This window comes from Dermacentor silvarum, chromosome 7, assembly GCF_013339745.2.
Source record: "Dermacentor silvarum isolate Dsil-2018 chromosome 7, BIME_Dsil_1.4, whole genome shotgun sequence".
NCBI classification, from domain to species: Eukaryota; Metazoa; Arthropoda; class Arachnida; order Ixodida; family Ixodidae; genus Dermacentor; species Dermacentor silvarum.
The window spans coordinates 72,690,881-72,712,920 of record NC_051160.1 but is presented as its reverse complement, the minus strand read 5'-3'; the positions used below and the strand labels follow the sequence as shown (position 1 = coordinate 72,712,920).

Sequence of the window (22,040 nt, the reverse complement as noted above, 5' to 3'; positions counted from 1 at the left end):
GGTGACGATTCAGTTACGTGCTTTGTCTTGCGCGTTGTATTAGTGTGTCAGTTACGTGCTTCGTCTTTCGCGTTGTGCTAGCGTGTGCAGCGTAGTGCAGCTTCCATATGCACGACGGTTGCTCATGGTCATCGACGTTGGTAGTCGTGATGGAGGAGACGTGCCACCAGGCGTCAGCGTGGGTGCATCAACGCCTAAGGGCGCTTTAGCCACAAAACACCAATAGACATTATATATCAATGTGCAATAAACATTACACTACTTCTGTGAAGACACGTTTCACTTTCGTGTTCTATACCGATTCCTATATAAGAGGGATCAACCACATTTTTTTTTTTACTTAGAACCTCACTCGTACTCACTCACCAAAATTCTACTCAATCGCACTCACGTGGACTCGGACTCATCAAAATTCTATTTAAGTATAGGCTCACTCACACACAGATTCACAGATCGGTCTGAGTCCGAGTTAGTCGACTCATCAATGAGCTTGCCGACCTATGCTCAACGAAACTTCCATTTGTCGCATACTATGCTTCCATTAGTAGCTTTTGGCCTAGAATTTTTTATTATGGTATATTTGATTTAGTGCTCTTGGCGTACACCACAAATGTTAACAATAACAGATTATGAAAGGGGATGACGTAGATTGCATTTTTTATATTAATATGATTCGCTGTTGTTATGGCGTGAAAGGACGCGAAATGATGTCAAGAAACAGCAATACAGAAAAGAACGTCCCTGCAAATTAACGTCAATCGGGGCAGACAGGTTCAGTTTTCATGAGGAAGTTGCCAGCGTGTTAGGCATTTGTGTCAGCGATGCTCCTGCTTTTCATATACCTGTTACACTGGGGGCTTTGTATAAATTTGGCGCATTGGATAGCAGAATCTCAGTTGGAACTCTGTGTTTGTCCTTGTCCTGTCTACGACCGTCATGCGGTACCCTCATGATAATGAATCCCAAACTAGCCCAAACAGCCACCCCGCTAAGTTTGGTTGCCATGAGGAATTGGGCTCGCTCCCGCTGGCCCCTTCCTTAGAAAAAAGGACAACTATATTTTGAATTAACTTAGTAGCGAATGACGTTCTTTCCTGTATTGTGGCTGCTTCAGATATTTTCGTGCCCCTGTTAACACCATAAGAACCATAAACTAACTTGCCCAGAAACAAACAGTCATATAATTCAAAGTATGCACATAACTAAATTGATAATGCGCCACGCAGCAGAAAAAAAAATAACATAAAAGGGCCGGATTGAAGCCTCTATAAACTAATGTTGCAGAATGTGTCTGATATTAAAGGCATTTCCTCAAAACATTTACCAATGTGCGTTTTCTGAACCAAGTAGTGGCAATCGAACTGGAAAAGAACCCGAACGGGAAAGAAGTTAAGAATGTGGTTACTGGTATTCTTCATGTGCGCTCATCTTTATTGAATTGTACGTGCCAACACGCCAAAGGATGAACGCTGTTTTCATCTAGCGCTGTTTCATCGAACCAACTCAATGAAGCACGAACATTTTTTTGTCTCTGCTGTCACCCAAATCTCTCACGTAACGCTAATGCATAGCGAGTGCTGGTAGCTGTACTAGACGGGAACATTCACGTCGTAACTTTTCTACGACGACCCTCTGCAGCTCAAAGTGTGTATACGTAGAAAGGCGAAAGAAGGTTTATATTAACGCGACTAGCGTTAAGGGCCCCGTGTCGCAGACAATCCGGCGCCGGCATCGGTGTCGGCGTAAGCGCTGGTATCCGTGACGGTGAAAATCACCCCGAACCACCCCGACCGCGCAGGCCCTCCGCGTGGCGCAAGTTGTTAGTGAACAAAAATTGAATTTCTCATAGTAAGATTTCTCAGAAAAATGGTAAATTACGACTTAACCCCAACCTATACACATGGTGGCAACGAATTGTAATTTCAATGTACGAGAAAACATAATTCTGTTACGAGGAAACTCAAACACAAACCTCTTTTCCAGCATTTATATCATGCCAACAGCGGCGCGCTCTGGTAGGTTACTTGCGAAAATCTTATCCAGGTGGAGCTCGCATCCTCGGCCGGTCAAATTTCGGACACGCGCGCGCATCGGGGCAACAGCAAACAATTAGTAAAATAATAATAAAAGGTCCTAGGGCCTTCAATTTTAATATAAGACGACTTATATTGCCCTGGAAAAACGTCTTCCCAGCAATGTATTTCTGTTTAAATGTGAAGCCGACTTTAAGGGGATTGGTGTAAGCTTGGGCTTTGTAAGCTGACTTTCCCGCGTTCTGTGTTGCAGTGAAGCCTACTCATAAAGAAAAATGCGATGCGAACGGGGCCCGATAACGCTATCGCGTTCCACTCTTAAAGGCGAAGCTTAAGCGTTCTCCAATTTTTTTTATTGGCCTGAAGTGTTTATGTTTTGCTAAGATCCCATGCCGCTTTTGCTTATTTCTGCAGGTACGAAGACCTGAAGCAGGATACCAAGTCCTGGGTTACTAGCGGTGGCCGACTTCCTCGGAGCCGAGTACGGAAAAGCGCTCCGCTCTGACCCTGACGTCCTGGCCAAGGTGCTGCAAGCCGCGAGCCTGGCAGACGTCCGCCGGCTAGCCCGGCTCGAGCGAGAGTATCAGGCTGAGCTCATGGCCTATACACCCAGGCACAGGTGATGATATGCAGTCTAGCTAGCATGGGGCATATGAATCTCCGTAGAGACTTGAAAGGACACCTAATTGGTTTAGAGGGATAGAGGAATTTTTAAAAAGGTTATAATTTCGCGTCGAATTTCCCGCACCATTCGTCATGGATTTGAAAATACTTTCGCGTATTCAGGCTCTTGTGACAGACAGTTTATTCACCGCATGTGCTTGTGCGCTTGCTTGTACCTGTTGCTCATAGCGCTTAAACAATCCTAAACACGTCTCACGAATAAATACGAACCTCAATGTTCGTCAAGTTCCCGAAACTCGCTAAATTAGGCTTTTCATTCTTTTGAAATACAGCGCCTTTGTACTTTAACTATAAAAAAGAATTCACCGTTCAAGCACTCCGTACACATGGTTAACCAGCGAAGCTGAAACGTGCGGCCCCGGTGTTTATCACTGGGTTAATTCCGACGGTTCGTTACAGTATTTCTCAATTATGAGGTTACACACACGTTCGGCTGTGTCCGCCGTTGTAACTTGCGTTCGATGTCTCGAGTTTGCTCGGAGGCGTGGTTAGCAGGATTCGCCCGCCATTGCCGCTTGCGATTCTTCGATACTAAATTGCTTCAAAATTAAATCTGCCCATCACGCGTAAGACAATGAATCAACGAGCCCGCTGCGGAAGAAGACGACGACTCTCGAGCCAATGCTGATGATGATAGTTTTCTGTGGACAGGCGACAAACACACGCTTTTTCGTTTGGCCTAGCCATATAAAGCTTCGTTTTAATTATCTATGCCTCAGCAGACACATTCAAAATCAATGGCATCTAAGCGGCGTCGCCAGCCACATATTATTCTTGCCTTTTCTCGGTTACGAAGCTTTCTGTGACGGCAAGAGCGTATTTGTTTTCTTTTTTTGTTTTTTGGCGTTGGAGGAAGGTAATTTACTAATACAGCTCCTAGTGTCTGAGGAGCTCAACAGCTGAAGTCTGATGAAGTTCGGGACTTGCTTAGACTGACTATATGAATTTATGTTTTAATGTTGCATTCCCCATTGTACATAGGGCGGATGCAAAAGCCTCTGCATGTCGTTTCATCATTTCGTGAATACCGGCAAGGCAGGAAGGAAAGTGCGCTGACACGGAAACTGCGAACCGGCAAACGAATAACGTTATTACGTTTTTGCGGAGCCACTTCCAGTGAGAAGGCTGGAAGATTGTGCGGGATTATCTTATTTGGCTTGGTAATTGCTTCCACGGAAACAGAACGTTCAGAGCAAACTTCTGCGTTTCAAAGGTTGCTTATTCGTCCATTTCTTTGGTTATTTCTCGTTTTTTGTGTGTGTTTGTGTGTAGGTTACCAGGTGAAGTAACGGAGTAATGTAACGAGTAATGAAGAAATACGCATTGTACTTTTCTGGAACTGGAGTTACGAGCAGAGGCGTTTTTTCGAGTCTTTCTTGGTTTAGCACTGTGGTAGTGACTGGACATTAACACACATAATCTCGGGATACCGGACCGATTACTGTAGAATCCTCGACACACGTTAGACACGGCACACTTGCTTATGAGAGCGAGGTCCTCCGGAAGCATGTCAATTAGCAGCTGCAAAATTACTTGAAGCGTGTCTGGAATGCCGTCACGCACTGTCGACACTGGCTCTGTGCAAGTTCTACAGCCGAGAAGACTTCTTTCACAGTCTTCTTTTATAACGAAGGCTCTTGAATCTTTGCCTCTGGTTCTTCTCGCTGTAATACATTGAAAAGGAGGAATTGTCCTATACAACATCCGCAGAAACGATATTGATAAAGTTCGCAGCATATAAAAGCAAGTCATAATCTACCTATTCTAGACACAAGACCTAACATTCATTACCTTACTTTTTGGGAAGGAATTACTGAAAAGTGGGTGCCGAATTCGCATAGCGTTTCAGTCATAAGTGGTCTTGCGAATGTCCGCCCACCATCGTTGATAATATGTTCAACATCGCGAGAGGCTGATATCTGTGTTTCTTGGGAACATGGGCAATCTCATGTGCAATCGGGAGGAGTTTTACCACTGCACCCGCTTTTGGCATAGAGATAGCAACGCAGTTTACGCTGCCACTGGCAGATTTAGTGGAAGCATGTGCTTGATCATTTCCTTTGACAATGCAGTACCTTGGTAGCCACTGAAAAACGTTGTCGTGTCCTGTCTCAACTGTCCGATGGCAAATTGGTTATATCTGCTTGACAAGTTGTCCGTAGCATCTATGGCGGAATGTAAGGAGTAAGCTATGTAGGGGGGCTGCCTTGGAATTTGAATAAAATGAATCAGCGCTTTATTCGTCCCAGTGAATTCGGGAATGAACCTCAGACAAAAAAGCCACAAAAAAATCTCGAAGACATCTGGGGTCCAGAAAACAAATACAGGCATCCATTAGACAGGGGCGGCATGCAGACAGAATTTATGCCAGCAGGTAATGGCGAAATAACATTTTAATAGGACACAAGATGTGGTATAAAATATTTCACAAGATAGACCTGCTGCATGCCAAGGAATTTCGGCTATTTTTCGAACTTCACCGCAGTGCGCAAACGGAACTCAATGCGCAGCATTTTCAAGAAATGACATTTCAGAAGGCAGCCCAAATTTCAGCAACTTTCCGTTAGTAACGTCGAGGGGGTGCGTCTTTTTATTAGCATGCGTGTTTTGGTCACTCCTGATTAAAACGCTGCTATAACACAGCTGGAAAGTCACGAATCAGTGCCCTAAATATGCAAGATTTTGAAGGACGTATCCTCTCCACGTCGCTAACTGAAAGTTGTTGAAATTTGGGCTGCCTTTTGTAATCTCATTTTTTTTTATTCTACCCATTCGGTTACGCTGGTGCAATAGCGTGAAGTTCGACTGATGGCCACAGCGGCAATGTCGAAAGTTTTCTGGGTATGAGGGTGTTTCTTAGTCGATGAATTGAAGTACTGCACGCAGATCTGCAAGTTTGGTGGCTGTCGTCGGTGTCAAAATTCCAAGCTCAATGTATTTAACCCGAACGAACACTGCAGCTGCCGAACTAAAGCGCAAGACTATAATCCATCGTTGGAAACATACAAGCGGTCACTGTGGTATTCCTGCAGTACCAATCGAAACATTGCTACGCATCTGCATACGTGATGAACACGCCGAGTTCAAGGCGAACCGCTGTCGAAACGTGTGAGACTAGACGAATAATAGAGCAGGCTTAAAACATAACCGATATTTAATGACACAGAAATAGTCAACGCAATAAACACAATTGGAAACGTTCATATCGGTGCATACATTAATGTGTCGCGCAACGTATATTTCACGTTTGGTATCCACATAATCAGTTGGTCAACATCGGTACCATCTTTATTTATATCTCTCACCCTTTCCGCTTCCCAGGGCCGCGTCAACCGCACGACTGGTGAAGTTCTTGCTGCCCGCTGATTCAAGCCAGCGATAATATGTTGACATTATTTAGGTTCATTGTCAGGAGTGGTCAGGCTGCTAAGTAAGGCTTTAAATGCTAAGTAGTCAAGTGTTCAGCGATTCTAAATGTAGAATTTTCCTGCTCGTGTTACAATGAAACTTCTCGCGCTACAACATATATCCACCGTTAATCGCGTCAGAACAGCGGCTACTTGTAAAGAAAATCATAACTGTCGCTTTACACGATAAAACTCAAGCCTGCCGGGTCGGTCATGCCATCCACTCGTCGTCAGATGAACCGCTGTTGAAAGCAGCACACGCTTAAACGATAGCCTTATTAAGATGGCACACTTTTACATTTCCAGCCAAGAGCCATGTTGGTATTCGGTGATTGCTCGGGGATTTTATTGTAGGCCATTCTAAAAGGGCTATATCGATCAAAGTAAAATTTCCCCAAACACTTCACAGATATGTGCGAATCCAAGTATCATGTTAAACGTCTTATAACAGGAAACCCGGCTCCGCGGTTATACACACACCGATCGGTGTCATCTAGGCATTGCTATAAACAAACGGGTCATCAAAACCAGCACGACTATTACTATTATTTTATTTTGTAGCTGTTAACATTTCGCATGCGGAGCCGCTCTTCGTATCCTCTTTCCTCTCCTTACGACAGGTTACCCCGGTGGGCACAGTTGTACCTGGACCACTCAGGTCACCGCGCGACCAGCAAGCTTGCCGAAGGCACAAGCATAGTGAGGAAAGGTGTTGTGGGAGACTGGAAGAACCACTTCAACGCGGAGCAGGTGCAGAGGGTGAAGGACAAAGCGGCGCTGAAGTCTAGCGAGATCAACCTATTGAGTCTGTGGGGAGACTGCCTCAGACTTTAAAATAAGTAAAACAATATTTCCAGCAAGTGCCCCATAAAGGGACGCTTGCAGAAATTCAGTGCCATTCTATACGCTGTGAATGTGAATCACCAGCGGGGCTGTAGATATGATGACATGCTATATTGATTTCAATAAAGACACATCCCGCATGAATTGTTATTTTCGACCGTCTTTATCATTTTGTCACTAAGATGACTATAGCTTTGTGGTCGCTATGGTAGACAGCCATGGGTCCTGTTACGACCCTGGAAATGCTCTTCGCGAAAGTCAAGTCTATGCAGGACCGATGACGTGTGGTAGGCCCACCGACGTTTGTATAGCACTGAATGGCGAACCTTTCCTATAGAAATTCCAACAACGACTTTCGGTCTGGCCGACAAAGGTCTACGCTGAAATTACGCGCAATTACGATGGACATGGACTCGGCGTTAGCAGCCTCCCGCCGCCTTTGCGCTCATTCCCGCTTCTGCTCTCGCCGTCGTTCTTTGTAGGCATGCTGTTCTTCCTCGGTCCGCACAATACACGGCCTATCCATCACACGGCCGGAGCGCAACTGAGATAACGTGCCTATGCAGTGCTTCACGTCACCAGCCAAAGAGATACACCCAGTGATTATTTTCAGTTTTTTTAACAACGGAGCCAACTGTAGAAGAAGATGACGACGACGACGCGCGAGCAGTTGCACGAGCAGTTGCGCGAGACGCGCGAGCAGTTGGGCCGAGGGGCACCAACCAGCCAGCTATGGAAGAAGACCACGACGCTCGAGCCACTGCTGATGATGGTAATTTTTGGTCTACGCGCTCGGTCTACGCACGCAGGGATCCGCTGCAAACTAGCGTATAACAGCTCCGCTGTAAAAATATTTCCAGCAAGTTCCCCATAAAGGGACACTTGCAGAAATATTACGTTTCGGTTGCCTGCCTACCTGCCTGCCTGCCTGTCCTGACCGACCGACCGACTGACTGTATGTATGTATGTATGTATGTATGTATGTATGTATGTATGTATGTATGTAGTATGTATGTATGTATGTATGTATGTATGTATGTATGTATGTATGTATGTATGTATGTATGTATGTATGTATGTATGTATGTATGTATGTATGTATGTATGTATGTATGTATGTATGTATGTATGTATGTTTTTCACTGTAGATCGCTGCACATTATTTTGTAGTCTGTTGCTCCCTGGACCGATGGTATCCCGGTCACACGTGTATGTTCCACGGAACAGACGAGCGTCATATGGTCTCCAAAGCAGCGTCCTATTGTCTCCCCATTGCACACATTTGCTACACTGCGAATGTCATTAAATATATGTCACACTAATATACCTATAAATAAATATGTACAGTACTAACCGTCGTTGCGACCAGTGTGACTTATAACGGTGCACGTGCTTTCTTAATCATTTCATTTCTTGCAAGAGAAGTCGTTCCTGTAGATATATTTCGAGCAACATATGCTATAAACAGAATCTCAACTGAGCTGTGGAAGAGGAACATTTACTAGCTCTACATTTTCCTATAAGTGTAAAAGTTGTCATTTGTTGGAAGTGGGTGCCACACACTAAGACACATGGAGTAGCTGGTGTCAGTTGACTACGCCGTCATCATTACCACCTAATAAAGGCAATGATCGAGTGCCAACAGCTGAGCCGAAGAGAGACACGAACTCGAAGTAGACACCGTGTTTCGATGTTGCGTACGACCTAACCGCCTACCACTTTGTACCAATGCTTCAAAACACCCTAAACGGACGCAACAGAATACGCATTCAAGGCGAGGTGGCCGTCTTGTCGCGAAGACAATAGGCTTACGATACCATGTCGTGGCTGCGAAAACCTTGTTTTGCGGTGGTTCCTTGCCAAAATAGATTTTGAGTCTGTATACAGTATAGACTTCTAAACCACTTTTCCTTCTTATGGTCTTGTCCTTTTAGCAATATAAAGTTCAAGGACCAAAGTCCTTAGGAGTTCCTTTCATTTCATCTTTGGCGGCCCAGACTTACGCATTGGCTGTTTAAAGAACCTTCTGGTACAACCTATGGAACACCTCGATGCAGGCAAAGCTGGTCAGCCCAGTTGCAATGATAAAAATTTACGTACCTTATCGATAGAGGGTGGGGCTGTCATGGGAGGTTGTTGTCTCATAAGATTTCATGCTGCCTTTCTCATCGGTTCTTTTCGTGGAGTGTGTATAGCTCGTTGCGTCAGCGGGGAACCGAATAATCGTTTAGTTTCTGTACTAAGACCACCTTTATTTAAATTCCAACGTGCTTAAAGCTAATGCAATCGTCGCCAATTTTCAACCGTTTAACGTTGCGGACTGTCACGTAATTCTGGGAGGGTTATAAAAGCTTCATTTCAAGTCGGAAATTATCAGACGTTGATTCTAGGGCTTCTCAATAATGGACCGAGGTCTGGTGCCTAGTTCGGGTCCGCCTGGGTTTGTGACTGTCTGATAGACGAAGCGGTCATTGTTCGTGCGTTTAGGCATTGTTTCCTACCAGCCGAAGCGAAAGGTGCTCTCAGTATAAGTGTCCGTACTCACCTTTGTACTCACTGGCGTCAGCACATGACGGGCATTCTTGGCAGCACTATTTCTTTCACGATGTCAAAGAATCTTGCCAGAACACGACTGTCTTTTATTTCATACTCATTCAAACACTACACAGCACCATAGGCGCCAGCGCAGAAGAATTAAAGGAAGAAATACCGGTTGTTACAACAATGCCAAAAATAAAAATAAAAGTTGACAGCACGACAGATATAGAAAGAATCACACATGCAACACAGAAAAAAACAGCCGTACGACAAATCTTAAGTCCACAACAGGCTTCCTGCCTGTCCGAAAACGGTGATGCTCGCGGCTTAGAACCTGCTCCTACTGAATGAGCCGGCGTCATGTCCTCGGGTACTGGAAAAGTTATGAAAGAGTAACCATGTGACACCAAAAAAATGACTATACGAGATCCACAATGCACATTTTTTTCTCACGCAGTTATGTGCGAGTGGACGTTCAATGTTTCCAAAGCTAACCATGTCTGCTGACGTCCTTGAAAAGTGGACGAGTTTTTTTTTTAATTTCGCGGATGAGCGCGGGGAGAAAGGATGAACGTGTTAGGATGACCGCCAGCACCATTTTCCATGTAAAGATGCAGAGGAATCCTTATCAATGAGCCTTAGCCCAGAGACCTAAGAAGAATTGTAGAATCTAGAGTTCTTCATTCGTTTCACAAAACAGACGCGCGTCACACCGTTTCTAAAGCACCGTCATGCCTGTCAGCGCACAATCGTCCACGCTTTCCTGAAGCGGTGAACAGGCTCATAATATCTACCGCAATCCGTGCTTCTACTAGTGACAATTCTGCATTCATAAAAAGAGTTACACATGCCACCTCGGTGGACTTCTTCCTGGTATTTTGAAGATGTCCCTGACTGCCTGCTTACTGAAACAGACCAACGCTATAAAGCCATCAAGAGCCTGCACTGTTGTGTTATAGCCGATGCATGAAGGTCTGTATCCTATGATTTCACACCTATGCTTTTCCAATGGTAACAAGTCACTCAGAGGTTTTTCTGCAGTACCAGGCAGTCAAAACTACTTAGAGCGCATGCACGTCACGGTAAATTGATTTTCGAAACAGTTGTTTCTACAGAATAATCTATCTTGCTGTCCCTGCTCATTTTGGCAGTGTATTCCTTTTTTAGATCAGAGTGCCTTCGAGGTGAATATTTGACGCCATCGACAAATGTGCCGCTAAACGACAGAGTCAGAAAAGCAAGCTACACGGCCTTCAGAGTTAAAACTGAAAGTGAAATTTAAAAAAAAACCGCAACGCTGGCTAAGCAAAATCTGTTTGTACAGGCGGTTTATGCGCTTTGTCGGACACATTTTTCGTAAAAAAAACAAAGAACCAAGCACATAATTCACAAAAACTTCTTAAATGAAATCGTTGCTATCACAATTAATTTACATGTTTGCATTTGAAACTTTATGACACATTTTGAAGACACCTTCACATTGTTTCGTTCTCCTGGGGCGCTTGTGGTGCGATATATTTGACACTCATAAAATTTGACACTCAATCAGCTAATTTCGCTTTCTGCAGCATTAATCTCTACACTACTTCAGACGCCCATTGCGACGTAGTTGTGCGTAGATATGACTGTCGAATATTATTTTCAAGCTGGGCGAATCTGGCAACAGCTGCACTTTTGGTATAGGATAGTGAAAGCAAGCAACGACTGACTCCTTCTCTTTCCCTCACGTTGACATTCCTTCACCGCTTGACGGTGTGTCGGGATCCAAGCTCATGAATGCGAAATTGCTGGCTGCGAAATGCTGGCTGAGTATAAAATGTTATGATGAATATCTCGAGGCAGAAGCACTCCTGGGGAACCAATCAGAGTGATGTTGTCGTGAATACGATTGTGTTGCCGTATATCATAACGTGCATACCCAAAAATTTATTCAGAAGTTTTGTTAAATTTGTGTTTGATGATTACAATTGTTCGCTGAAATTGTGTCCGCCAAAGCGCATAAACCGTTTGTGCAAGCAGATGTTGCGTAGCTAGCATGGCGTGTTTATTTAAAAAGCTGTTTAACTTTGAGGGCCCTGTAAAGGAACTGCAAGAAAGGCATCACGTGACTGGCCGCCATCTACTGTGCCATTTCAGAGTTGTAGCTAACTAAAGACGTGGAGAAACCGCGTATTCAGCCAGTCAATGGCGCATAAGGCCATGCCAAATGTTTCCTACGGATAACATGCATGACGGCCCAAGTGGCCTCACCATGGTCCCCATTTGCGCCTTCGTAGACAGAGGCAAGTACAGTCCGAACAGGTAATTTCTTAATGAACACGATTTTATGGCTGGCTAAGTATGGTCCCGTTCAAGCACTGTCCGGGTCCTAACAGACCCCGCTGTCCTGTCAGCTCCATTATCTAAGGGGGTTTCGTCATAACCACGTTTCTGTTCCCGTTCCCCGACGCGAGTCGGGGCTAGCCCAAACCTCGGCTAATGCACGTGCTAGCCCTCGGCCGACACGAGCTTGGCCATGGGCGACAATAGCGAGGTGATTCGCGTCGTGGACATGTCCACCACGGCCGCGGATGACTTGCACGTCTCGAAGTCGGTGCGGTGGTTGATGCAGGCAATCTCGATGAAGTCCCCCGCAGACCTCGTCAGCAGCTTCTTGATGTAGTCCTCCGCCTCGGCGCCACACTGCTTTCGCATCGCGTCGCCCGAACACTTGAGGTACTCGGCGAAGTTGCTGCGCGTTGTGAAACCAATCGGGAAATGAGAAAGTGATCAAACCTACGTATGACAAGAGTGTACGGCAGAAAAGAGCAAGACGAAACAAGAACACGTATTTCGATTTTCCAACTCGCGAAGTACCCATAGTAGCCAACATTTAGAAATACTTTCAAACTTTCACCCTTGCAGGTGATTTGAAGGCAGAGTGCCGAAATTTGTAAGCTGACCTAGCTGGTTTCCGCTCAGTATGGCGAACGCCACGGACGACGGGGCAAGAAATATGCGAACAGGATACACCCCCTGGCAGTGGAGCAGGTGAATCTACGCTGGTTGCATAATGTCAGCCACGTCGTCTGCGCTGTATACCACGTTGAATAAAGGAACAGGGATAAAAAAAACACTTGACATACAATGCGGAACGATAATCGTGCCGGTGCGTAAAGGCTTTCCAGAATCACAGTTATTTTAACAAGTTCATTAATACGGTGCACCAACAACCGGCGCCCGACCGGCGCCGAGCAACAAACAAGCGCGGCTTCCATGACAAAGCGTTTTTTCTCCAGCGAATAATTAAAAGCATTGTCAATGAACCCTAAGATGTTTCATGAAATAAATTCTGAATGTCTGAATTTTGAAGAACCGTTAAAATTAGCCTGCAAATTTACTTAGATACTGTGATAGTCTACGAAAATTTTCCACATTTGCAGCCATCTTTGAGTGGAATTGCACAGTTTTTGAAAAACTGCAGAATGCATTACATTACATAAAAGAACTTATCGTGCTCAAACGCACAACTTCCCGCTAGTTATTAGTACGTATCAGGAAACAACTTAACTGCAACGAAATAACTGCTGTATAACACAGTCGCAATATTTATCCCAACTGCATCGATCAAAGGGTGAAAACAACAAAAGAAGCAATAGTTTAGGTCACGGCTGGTCATCTTCAATCTCGGGAGATAGACAATGTGAAATTTAAATAGTCAGATAGGGGTTTCATTTGCGTGATAGTGCATTACTTACAGAATGGTCGCACACGGTTATCTGGGACGCTGTTAGTGTCCTCGCTGTTACACGCCTCGTATATAACCCATAAAATTGGGCAGAAAAAAGGTGTAGCTAGTGATTATTTGCGAAAGGACACAATAAACCCACACACACTTGAAATTTTCGGTACACGTCACCCAGATTTCTCTTAAAATATTAAGTCGCTGCCTGTCTGGTCTTCCCAGGGAAGCAGAGAAACTTTCTAAACGTTTGATAAACGTGTCTAAATAGGCTTTTGAAACGAGGTTTTAGCAATTTTTATTGAACCCTTAATTAACCCACACATTTCCGTATCTGCTTGCACAATGCTCGAAAACACTTCCCACATTTCCTCAAAATGTAAACTACGTAAGTATTTGCTTTCTTTTTTCAGAAAGCAGTGAGAACAGGCACATAACGTTCTTGAGTGTCTTTATTCGCACTATAACCACTTCGCTGTAAACATTTGCTTCTACAGTCAGTATATTTTACCTTTTTCTTGTTGAATGCAACCAATCTAAACAAAGTCGGTGCAGGCAATGTCGAACAAAACAGTTTATCTGATTCCACGCATTCCTGTTTCCAGTTTTGGAAACTCTGTATATTCTATGTCTGCATAATAAATTCAATTGAATTGAATCAGTTATGCATTCGCGTGGTAAAGCTTCCTCTCAAAGGTTAGCTCGCAACGACATTTCGGGCCACGTAAAGAGCCTCGATTTAGATAACGTGGCCACATAAAAGCGTCCGCGCAACAAAATTTTCCGTTCTTACAATCGACTGAATGTGTCGCAAAAAGGTTTCATAAGTAGGCGCTTTCAATGCCGAAACTGAAAAAAAAAAAGCAGCCATTTTCGCTCGCCCGAAGTGACACATGATCCAAATCGCGCGGCTCATCAGCGTGACCTCCTATTCGGCACCGCATGTGGCTGCCCACGGAGCTCTGAAAAAATGTCGGAGCCTATGCGCGGGAACTTAACGTCATAACCGCTAACCTACCAGATGCACGCGTCGTCTCCTTAAGCGCTATTAAAAGGCGGCTAATTAGAAAACTATACCATTGCCAGCGCTGCGTCTGTGCCAAGATTGCGGCACTAATATGTAATACCCGTTTGTTAGAATTCAGTCGAAGGAAAGTTTCGTTCCAATTGTCTTTTTGAAACACAAAGTCATAACGCGTGCCTGAATGGGCTAAGTTGCATCCCGAAGAGGGTCGAGTAACCAGTCCGTGCTTACCAGCAGGAGCGGCCGACCCTTAGGTGTGGCTCGATGCTGGCGCTGTAGTCGAGGCTTAGTGTGAGCTTCTTCATGCACATGTGAAGCGTGTCACCCACCTTGTTCATGCAAGGGGCATGCTTCAGGAATTCTGCGAATAAAGGAGTACGCGACAAGTGTTGTTCACCTTTGCTTTCAGGCTCTTCAGGATCGACACGGGTCCACTAAACCAATTCAAGAACAATAACCGTCCACAACTTTGTTTTTATTTTATTTTTTCCTTTTTCTTTGTCCACGTTATGTCGGTCGTTTTTTTTTTTTTTTAACGATACTTTATCGTAAGTCTGCTGCTGTTTGATCACTTATATACAAACTCCTATGTATTTAAAAATTGTGTTTTTATGTATGCATGTTTGCTAAAAAGTGTCACTAGCAAAAGCACAGAGGCTTAAGGAAATCGCAGGATCACCACAATATTCTTGCAGGACACAGTTAACTCAAGTTGCACGCTACTATTTACGCCTGGAAGCGAGAACGAAAAGCGTATTATACCTCTATTTTCAGTAAAATACTGCAGTGCACTTCCAGGAAACGAATTCTGTCAATTGACGTCATTCGAGGTAATTACGACATTTGTGCGAGCTCGACACCATTTCTTTCTGTGTATTTTGTCCCACCAACCATCGTGTAGTGGATTGGAGACGTTGCATTTGGAGGAGACCTCCTGGCTGATGCCCTCCAGGATGACGACGACCATGCCACGTGGAAGCGGAGGAAGGCACCGGTTGGCGAACTGGCGCGCACAGATACCCGCGGAAAACTCGATCCTGCGATGGAACATCAGGTCGCTCAGTTTTCAAGCGGGCCACTCATTCATTCAATCATCCAATATCCGGGCGGTTCGTAAATTTATCAACAACGTTCCGCGAGTGAACAGCGGCAGTGCCAGTGCCATCCTGCTGGGGAAAAAATGAAGAATAAAGAAAATACATCGAGTGAAAGAATGAGGCGCTTTATTGAAAACTGGGAGAGTTTTGCTTGGTGCCACTTATAGCATGCTATTCACGGTGAATGCTATGATAAATGGAATTATAGACACAGGACACAAAGGACACTTAACACACACATTTGCGTTTTTTGTCATTTGTGCTGTAATTGTTCTTGGTGTTTTCCATCTCTGCGCCACAGCTGTGCGGAGAACCCTGCTACGTTTACTCAGCGAGACAGCGACGCCAAACCCGTATGAAGTGGCAGAAAAGCTAGGTCAATGCATGCTGCACCTTATCGACTGCAATGCGATATCATTATTAGGGCTATCCCGATTTTAAAGCCTGCAGGATCCACTCGCGTTATACATCAAAATCAAACCCTTGAAGGGACACAGAGCATGCACTGGCGTAAGGACCGGTCCAACGTGTCACCATCTTTGATCACACAGTCTCCTGGACGGGCTCGTTTTTGAGTACGTCGTCTTCCGATCGGTCCAGTTATGATTATACCATTGCCAAAATTACACTTGTTTACCGTAACACCCGTCTCTAGGATCGGCCCACTTCACTACACATGAAACCTGCCGATACACAGACAGGTAACCAACGCCCAGCAGGATCACTAGTTTTGTTAAAGCATCGTTACTGGAAAAGCAGAAAACGTGGGGTCATGGAGGCAAAGAACGCCTTGCTTTTATAAAGAGTCATTGAAGGAAAGAGCGAACAAAATGTTCGCCCGAGTTTCGCCCGAAAGGCGAAGCATCGATTGCGATAGCAAATTATTAGACAGCTATGCGAACTACGGGTAGTAGCTTTTATCGGCCGTATAATCTGGTTAATATTCGCTTACTAACTACATGAGCAAGCATGTTGTCATGCGCACACAGGCAGACATAAACACATCTCACTCGATGACCGCGGACACTCGCTGTCAAAACAGCTGGCGTGAGGAATAGCGGCAGCACTAGCAGTGAGCGAATTGACCTTCTTGTTGCCTCCTTCTTCAACGCGAACCAAGCGGCGAGAATACAGCGAATACGACACTATCAGCCCTCGGTACATCTCGACTGTACCCTTCCCAGATCGCTTTCAAGATAGGGCCCGCGCTGCCGCGCTCAGCCACGCCATACGCCGCCGCCGCCGGAGTAGAATACACCCCCCCCCCCCCCCCCGTGCTTTGCTCTCGATGGCAGACGGCGAGCCACCATCTTCGACTCACGGTCGCACGCTCTCACTCGCACCCACAGCAGGCGGCGCGATGCGGAGACGTTATCGCACTTGGACTTTATACGGAACATCACGGCGGCGGTGACGACGGCGGAAATTCGCCTGGAGTGTCCATATATTTGCTATCGCAATAATACAAGACCATCTGCGTGGTCGCTATCATACAGTCTGCCAAGGCTTCATGCTCACACCACATCCCAAAGAGAGAATAATGGAGTGTGAGTTCGCAGTCCTTTGCTATCGTGGCATACTCACTCGCACTGCTTGAGCAGCTCTTTGGTGTTGTTGGGAACTGTGTGGCCGGTGCCGAAAATGACCAGGTCAGCGCCACACTTGTCCAGCACTTCTATGCTGCAGCCCAGCTTGAGGGAGATGCCCACCACCGGCCGAAGACCTGCCAGGATGCAGAAAAAGTGCGCGTCAGGGAATTATATGGTCAGCGCTACAACGATATTATAATGTCCGCCGTATTGTCAGGCAAGAATTTCTATTCGTATGTCTTGAGGCATTAGGAGAAATTATTGGCTGGTTTGTTTTTGAACAAGCCCGTTTTATCGCGCGAGTCAAGATTGCTCTTAGGCATTCAATATGTTCATCTTTCCGCATGTCCAATCGGACAGTCTTCCTGCAGATTGTAGAGGCTAGCGTCATCGATGAATCATCTTTTCGCTTAGGGAACCACTACATAAAAAACAGGCCTGCTCAAAAACGAAGTGAGAATAGTAAGAACATTTAATGCAAGTAATAGTCGGCACGCATTTATGCATAGTTCACAGAAGGTTCAAGCAATAGTTAGATATACATACAAATGCAAAATCTGCACGATAGCCTGACAGTTAATTATACATCATAGAAAAATGTTGGGCGTTCAAGAGTGCCATCTGAACCCATTCTGTTGCAGTGCTGCTGGGAGATAATGCGTAAGCGAGCAACTACACGCTCTCACTGAGAAAAGTATTCAGGCAGTTGCCAACAATTGCAAGCAAAAGCGCCTGCTCTAGCTGGAAATTTCGGCTGAACCAATGTCAATGCATTCCACAGGTGTGTATAAAGGTGCCAGTGCCACAAACTACCAGTCAGCTGCTTCCCATTGGTGTACACTTATTAAGCAACAACAAAAGCAGTCACCTGCTGCAAAGCCGGGTGGTTGTAGCACTTTCCTGAGGGAAAAATTTGCACCTTCTGTTCGCTCATGTGTTCTCTTTCCCAGTGAACCGCACTGTACATATTTGGACATAAGCTGCGCATGCTTCAACTGGATGTGAGCTACCCTGGTAGGCTCCCCGCGCACTGCTTCGCATAACATCGATTCCCACAGGGCGTGGGATCTGCCGGCTTTTTTTTTTTTTTTTACTTTCGCGTTCTGTGCAGAACCTACTATTTGTAGCCGCAATTTGTGTAGGAAACTTGTTTGTTCTTTTTAGAGATGTTGTATTAGTTCACATTACGACATGTACCTTGAGCATAAATTCAGGCGTGAACAAGCCAAGCTCAACCAGAACGCGTCCCTGTGGTATCACGTTTTCCAAGATTAGTAACAGTGGTATCATTCGCAATCTCGCACGCAGTTCTGGGAATGCGGCACGTTTAGCTCGTGGCTGCAAAGCGATTGAACTACGCACTACCCAGTGTTCACTTGTTAGTCGTGTTGTGCTTTTCTGATTTTCCTTCTCTTTGCATTTCAGTTACGCTGGCTGTAAGTACAAGTGACGTGTCTTTCGTTATCAGGGACATGCTTCATTACGGTAAAGCTCTGCCATTTACTTCATGTCGTTCCGGCCCTGCTGCGCAAATCATAAAATAATAATGCCGTAATGACAAAAAAAACTGAATATTTTTGAGTGTAGAACAAAGGTCACCCGTCAATTGGCTTGTCGAGTTAGCGTACGCACATGCAGTAACAAAGTCAATTCGTTCACGGACCATAATAGGAACATTTATCACATGCGAGAAAGGAAAATAAAAAAGAGAATTGGTTGGCGAGAGAAAAGACAACGAAAGAAAAGGATTAACAAGTGGTCAGTCTGCACGTCTACAGCCCTTGAACTTTGGCAGATGAAAACCGGCAGGTGTCAGCGACCTGTCAGAACCGTCTCCTCTTCTCTTTCCGTCACACGGCAAGGAAAATGGTGCTACACAGCGGTGTTTATTTCGGCAAGTTTCCATGCATCACAACAGCAGCCGCGTCAGCAGCGCGTCCGAGAATACAGCCCTCTGTTCTGGAACGCATGCATAACTTCGTGAAAGCTGTGGACTCCTCTGTTAAGGCCTCCGCTGACTTGAAAGGTTTAAGAAACATTTAGACATAAGTGCAAGGTGAAATATTGCTCAAAGTAAGACGATGACAAAGAAGAAAAAAGGAGGAAAATGCAGTTGTTTGGCGATGAGAGTAACTTGTCTCTCGTCTTTCTAAATGAACTTGATCGATCGGGACTCCTCTGTTGAAACGTGCACTCCGCTAAAGCGCCCTTACGTTGATTGACGCCTGGTGGCACGGACTACCAACGTCGATGACCATGAGCAATGCATATGGAAGCTGCACTACGCTGCACACGCTAAGCACGTAACTGTGACAAAGCACGTAACTGAATCGTCACCGAGTCAAATCAACAGTAATTGCAGCCTCCGCGATCAACTTCAGTCAGAGCTAATTGCGGAGGCCAAGTACGGTGAACGCCACCTAAATGCCAAAATCGAGGCGTCGTAGTGCTGAGACCACCGAAAAGTGTCATAATGCAGTACTTCTCTTTTCTGCTCGTTGGCGGAGGAGTGTTAGAGTAGCTCTCTGCAAATGCGTTTGTGGCGCAATGGGTTAAACGCTCGGCGATCTATCGTCGCGGACCGAGAGGTCGTGGGTTCTAAAATGAACTTTTTCTTCTGGTTTCTTTCTCGTGTACATAAGAACGTCATTCCGGTATGACTCCGTATACCAAAAAACTGCACATTAAGCCATGAGCCAGGCACTAGTGAAGTGCTCAAAATTAATTTTCACCACCCGAGGTTCCTTTAGGCGCACCGACGCCTAAATGAATGTGCTTTTTATTGCGATAGTGATTATATGTACACTCCAAGCGCATTTCTGCCGTCGCCGTCGTCGTCGTCATCGCCGTGAGGTTCCGTATAAAGCCCAACGGCGTTAAAATCGTCGCCGCGCGCCGTACGCTGCGTGTGCTAGTGAAAGCGCACGAGGGTGAGCCGGCAATCGCGGGTCAATGTAGCGCACGCGAGGGAGGAAGGCAGGCCGGAAGCGCGCGGTCTTTCGAGCGTAAGGCACGGGGGTGAGGCGACAGAGAGGGAGAGTGAGGGAGGGGGTGCGTTATGCTCCGTCGGCTGTTGCTCCCAACGCGGCCGCGCGGCCGCATTTTGAAAGCGATCTGCGACGTGGGTCAAGTGCCGGCCCGCGCGGGCCTCACCTTCACAGCGATCTGCGACGGGGACAAAGTGCATGCGCCGAGTGCCGGTAGCTTCGTATGCGCTGTGCTTTCGACGTTCGCGTTGAAGCGAGGCGAGATACAGCGCGAAGGTCAATTTGCCCGCTGCTGCTGGCGCGCTTTCTCACTCCGGCGTTTGCACAGCGACTTTCCGCGGTCATCGAGCGAGATGTGTTCATGTTTACCTGTGCGCACGTGACACCGTGCTTGTCTATTTAGTTAGTAAGCGAATGTTCACAACTTTATACGGCCCATTAAACTACTATCCTTGCTTCGTATCGCTCTCTACTAATTTGCTATCGCAATCAATGCTTCGCCTTTCGGGCGTAACTGCGACTTTTTTCACATTCCGCATTCATCTGTGAATGCGGCCGCCGCATGCGGGAATCCTGCGCGCGATGTCACATTCAGGAGCAGAACTTCGTAGCGTCTGAACGACGACAGCTCATATCGTTCGAGGAAAGCATCTCCCTAGCTTCTGCAAGCACTGCTCAGAACTAGGACGGACCACAGCAGCGATGCCCACTCGCGGTCTAGCTTTTCGCCTTTCACGGCTCGTACGCGCAACGTCCATTTGTCGTCCGCAGTCTTTACGGTGCGACCAGCTGCTTCGAAAAGTGGAACTTGCTTTATAATGACCCAAAAGTTTGACACCTGCCTCGTAGCTTCTTTGAAGGGAGCTAGTTACATTATAACAACCCGGCCATTCCAGAAGATAACGTCTCTTTCTGTCGCGTTGTGTTGACGAAAAGTGTGCTCTGCCCCGCTCTTTCATCGGTGGTAGGGTAAGCAAGTTCCCGGCTCACGCATGCAGAACGTTTATACATCTGACGTTCTTGTGGGGCTTTATTCTGAATCTTGATCTCAGTTAGCCTAGGTCCCCATAAATGACAATATGAACCATGTTGAAGCTATTTCACTACGCCGAACTGGGCTCATGGCAATAAAGATTCCACTGTGTTTGGCCATCAAAATTCTCGCATCACTGTTCTTTGTCATCATCGTCATACCCATCCATCATTCGCCTTCTCCAGTGCGCAATTACAGGATGACGCGTGCGGGCTCTGGCCGATCTCACGGCCTTTAATTAACTTCACTCTCTTTCTCTAAATAGTGCTGACTTAGTTTGCCCGCTCAGACACGACTCGGCGCACGGCGACATTTACCACTGCAGAGTTATGACTACGAAATTTGACATTCCCGTGCTGGCAAAGTGACGGAGGTCAATGTGAGCGATGACCGACCAGTCAATTCGACCAACGACGAGGCCAAAAATGAAACACCGCTGCCCGATTCGCTCTTTAACATTCCCCTTATAGCGAAGATTGACCGCCGGTGGCGGAAAGCACCCGATTCACGCTTCTGCTGGCATTTCTCGCAGTGGCCATGTTTTTTTGTCTGAGGCAGCTCCAAGCAGCCAGCCTTCGCCTAGGCTACCCTCCTCACTTACAATTACGCTGGATACATGGGCAGTTCAACCGGTTCTCGCTGGACTTCATGCATGAAACAAACTTGTTGGTTTACGCGTGATGCTTTCTGTTTATTACCCGGCCCTTTCCCTTTCTTAAAAAGGGAAATAAAAGTTTAATTATTCATTCATTCATTCATTCATTCATTCTGTGTATTACTGTCTCAGGCCAACCTTTTGAAGCAAAAAAAAAGTGTTCCCTCGCCTAGCGCATTGGCTTCATTGTCCTTAACAGCAAGCCATTTCTGATGAGGCAATTCCCTAATTTAACACTAATCTTTGAATACAGAATCGTTCATGGTTATTTGCACTAGTCTGGTAGCGATTAACCTCTCGCGACATCAGAAGTATCCAAAGCGTGGAAGTTTTATAAGTACGGCGCATCACCTCTGCGAAACTAAGCTTGACGAGTGATCAACACTGTTCTAACAAAGAATGGTGCCGCTGCCACTGTTTCAACTTGTC

At 45.9% G+C, this 22,040-nt stretch overlaps 1 protein-coding gene and 1 pseudogene across 1 annotated transcript in view; one reads left to right on the top strand and one right to left on the bottom strand.

Moving 5' to 3' along the window:
• Nucleotides 1-7,100, top strand: part of LOC119458217 (sulfotransferase ssu-1-like) — a 28,470-nt pseudogene extending 21,370 nt beyond the window's left edge.
• Nucleotides 7,101-11,439: 4,339 nt separating this feature from the next.
• Nucleotides 11,440-22,040, bottom strand: part of LOC119458955 (uncharacterized) — a 50,780-nt gene continuing 40,179 nt past the window's right edge. Inside the window, exons 2-5 of the mRNA XM_037720811.2 lie at nt 16,932-17,070; nt 15,142-15,287; nt 14,482-14,611; nt 11,440-12,236 (exon numbers count right to left, since the gene is read on the bottom strand). Of these exons, the coding sequence (XP_037576739.2) occupies nt 11,993-12,236; nt 14,482-14,611; nt 15,142-15,287; nt 16,932-17,070 (659 nt within the window). The 3' untranslated portion in view covers nt 11,440-11,992. The remainder of the gene's footprint in view (nt 12,237-14,481; nt 14,612-15,141; nt 15,288-16,931; nt 17,071-22,040) is intronic.